Source organism: Fukomys damarensis, unplaced genomic scaffold (genome assembly GCF_012274545.1).
Source record: "Fukomys damarensis isolate Sample0158 unplaced genomic scaffold, DMR_v1.0_HiC HiC_scaffold_38, whole genome shotgun sequence".
Lineage (NCBI taxonomy): Eukaryota > Metazoa > Chordata > Mammalia > Rodentia > Bathyergidae > Fukomys > Fukomys damarensis.
Window position 1 is genome coordinate 39171550 of NW_022900950.1, and position 2500 is coordinate 39174049.

A 2500-nucleotide genomic window follows, 5' to 3' on the forward strand; every position below is an offset into this window, starting at 1 on the left:
GAAAGAAGTCCAGCAATTACAGAACAAGTATATTCATTAAATTTAAACAATACCCTAAAAGAAAAAAAAAAGCAACTGCTAAATAAATATATAGATGTGCGAAAACCTAACAAATATTACTTTGGAACTATTTTACTTTTTGAATAATTTAGTAGATTATTTTTTTTTCTCACAGAGACATTTACTAAAATAAAGGAATAATGCTAATTCATCAAAACTTATGAGTGCAGAATTCCAGAGTACCACTTGATCATTCTTTTTCTTTCATGTAACCTTAAATACATTGTGCATTTTAAATTCAAATAAAAATATATATTGAAATAAAAATATATATGACTTTTATGGAAATCTTTATTAAAAACAAGTTATAATTCCCTTATACTTGTTTATTAAGTTTATTACAATTTAAATGATGCTGTAAAGCTCTAATAATTTAAAAATTACTAAATTTCCCTTAGCATTTACTTTTAGAGACTTCAAATATTATTAAAAGTAACTTTTAAAAAAGAAAAGATAGTCATGAGTTATGGCTACATTTTGTATGAATGTATATGTGTTTTTAAAATGATGCTTTTTAAGGGATTTAGCTCAGTTGTGCCACTGCCTGCCTCGCAAGCACAAGTTCCATCCCTGATACAAAAAAAAAAAGGTTGCAACCAGTGGTAACATTTTAAAATGATGCTTTCTGTCCTTTACATTTTTTCCAAGAATGGTAATATGATTTTTCATCTATTAATAACTAATTTTATACAATAGCTAATGTGTTCATATATAGTAGCTATTTTATATTATTTGCATTATACACAAATATTTAAGTACCAAATTATTATCGGTTGGTTTCTAAATTTATTTTATTTTGATAGGCAATTTGATTCAATACTTATAATATTGTTACAGTATACAATATAAAATATAAAATTTTTAAAAACAAAATACAATGTAATTTTCATGCATCATTTCATATGTGGTAACAACATTATTCTAGAAAATTAATATACTGGCAGACCTATATTTTTATTAAATTTGCAAATTTTTAGGTAGACCAGTTCCTCAGAAAATGGCAGAGCAATGAATTTGCCAGGGCCCATTTAGAATCCTAGAAATAGCTCTGCATAACCAGTCTAAACTCTGTGGATAGATACATGTATGAAGAAATGATTAAAAAATAATAAATAATGTATAAATATGTATTATATATAGTATAATTATATATAAAATAATACATAATATGTATAATAAATAATAAAAATAATCAGGTGCCCAGGTTAGTATATATATGTCATCAATAATAAAATTTAAAGTTTAGAGTTTTACAACTTCTGCTTTAAAATAATGTTACTGCTTTAGCAGTACATTTTTTTATGTACAAAAGAGCTCCAACTTTTGATACACCACATACTGTAACATAACGTAGATATGCAAACATTACCTTATCATCAGTAAATGACATTAGATGCCACCTACTCATGTAGAAAATTGTAAGTGTAATTAAGAAACTACAATCTGAGTGAAAATTAAGCATAAGAAGAACTAAGAAGAACAAATACAAATTTGGATAGATGTCATCTGTCTGGCTGCAAATGTTTTCTTCTGGGTCAGCATACATGTTCACAATGGTATTCTTACTCCTATATACTCCTATGCTTTTGCATAATCCTCACCCTATAAAGAGAATGTTGTGTAATTCCTTTTTTTTTTTAACATTTATTGCTCAGGTAGTATAAACCAATACACAAAGATTTTTTTAAAAAGCAAAACAGGCCAGGGCTGGGGATGTAGCTCATTGGTGCCACATCTGCCTTACAAGTGCAAGGTCCTGTGATCGATCCCAGGTACCAAAAAAAATTTTTTAATAAAAAAAAAAGCAAAACAATCCAGCCCATACCTCTGTGAGTATAGACTAGTAAAGAGCCTGACAAGTAAGTTATGACATGTATTAGCTGTAACTAGAAGTCTGTCTGAATACTGAGGTTGGGGAACAAAGGGAAGCCTTAACCTAATTCTTCCCTCATCTCTGTAAATGCAAAGTGGAAGCAATATTTTATTCAGTACATTTTGCTGCTTCATAATGTATGGTATACACATGTATATACCATACATATCCTTATCATCTTAAACATTTAAAACAATATGTAGTCTGGTAAAATGCCAAGTTTCATATAATAAATAAAGACACTAACCAATAAAAGTTTGCCACATAAATTAATTTGGTTCAATATTTATAATAGTTCTGACCTATAGAATATGAGCAGAGGTGACATGCATTACTTAGAAGCCTAGTTCTCTGAAACTTCCCATATGAGCTTATAAGTCTCTTCTGCTAACTGTAGCAAAGATAATGTTACAACCTTGGAAGCAGAATCCTGTCATCCAAGGATCTTGAAAGAGTTATTCTTCTGAAATTCAGCAGTTGAGTTATCTATTAGAAACACAGAAACTATTTCATAAACAGTTAGTGTGTACACTAATTATTTCTGTTTTTCTATGCTAGGACGGACAT

At 28.6% G+C, this 2500-nt stretch overlaps 1 protein-coding gene across 3 annotated transcripts in view; it reads left to right on the forward strand.

Annotated features, from left to right (window-relative positions):
• Nbea (neurobeachin) overlaps positions 1–2500 on the forward strand; it is a 680165-nt gene that overhangs the window by 572494 nt on the left and 105171 nt on the right. For all 3 annotated transcript variants that reach the window (XM_010623923.1, XM_010623924.1, XM_010623926.3), the window contains one exon: positions 2492–2500. This exon is cut by the window's right edge and continues 104 nt beyond it. In XM_010623923.1, the coding sequence (XP_010622225.1) occupies positions 2492–2500 (9 nt within the window). The remainder of the gene's footprint in view (positions 1–2491) is intronic.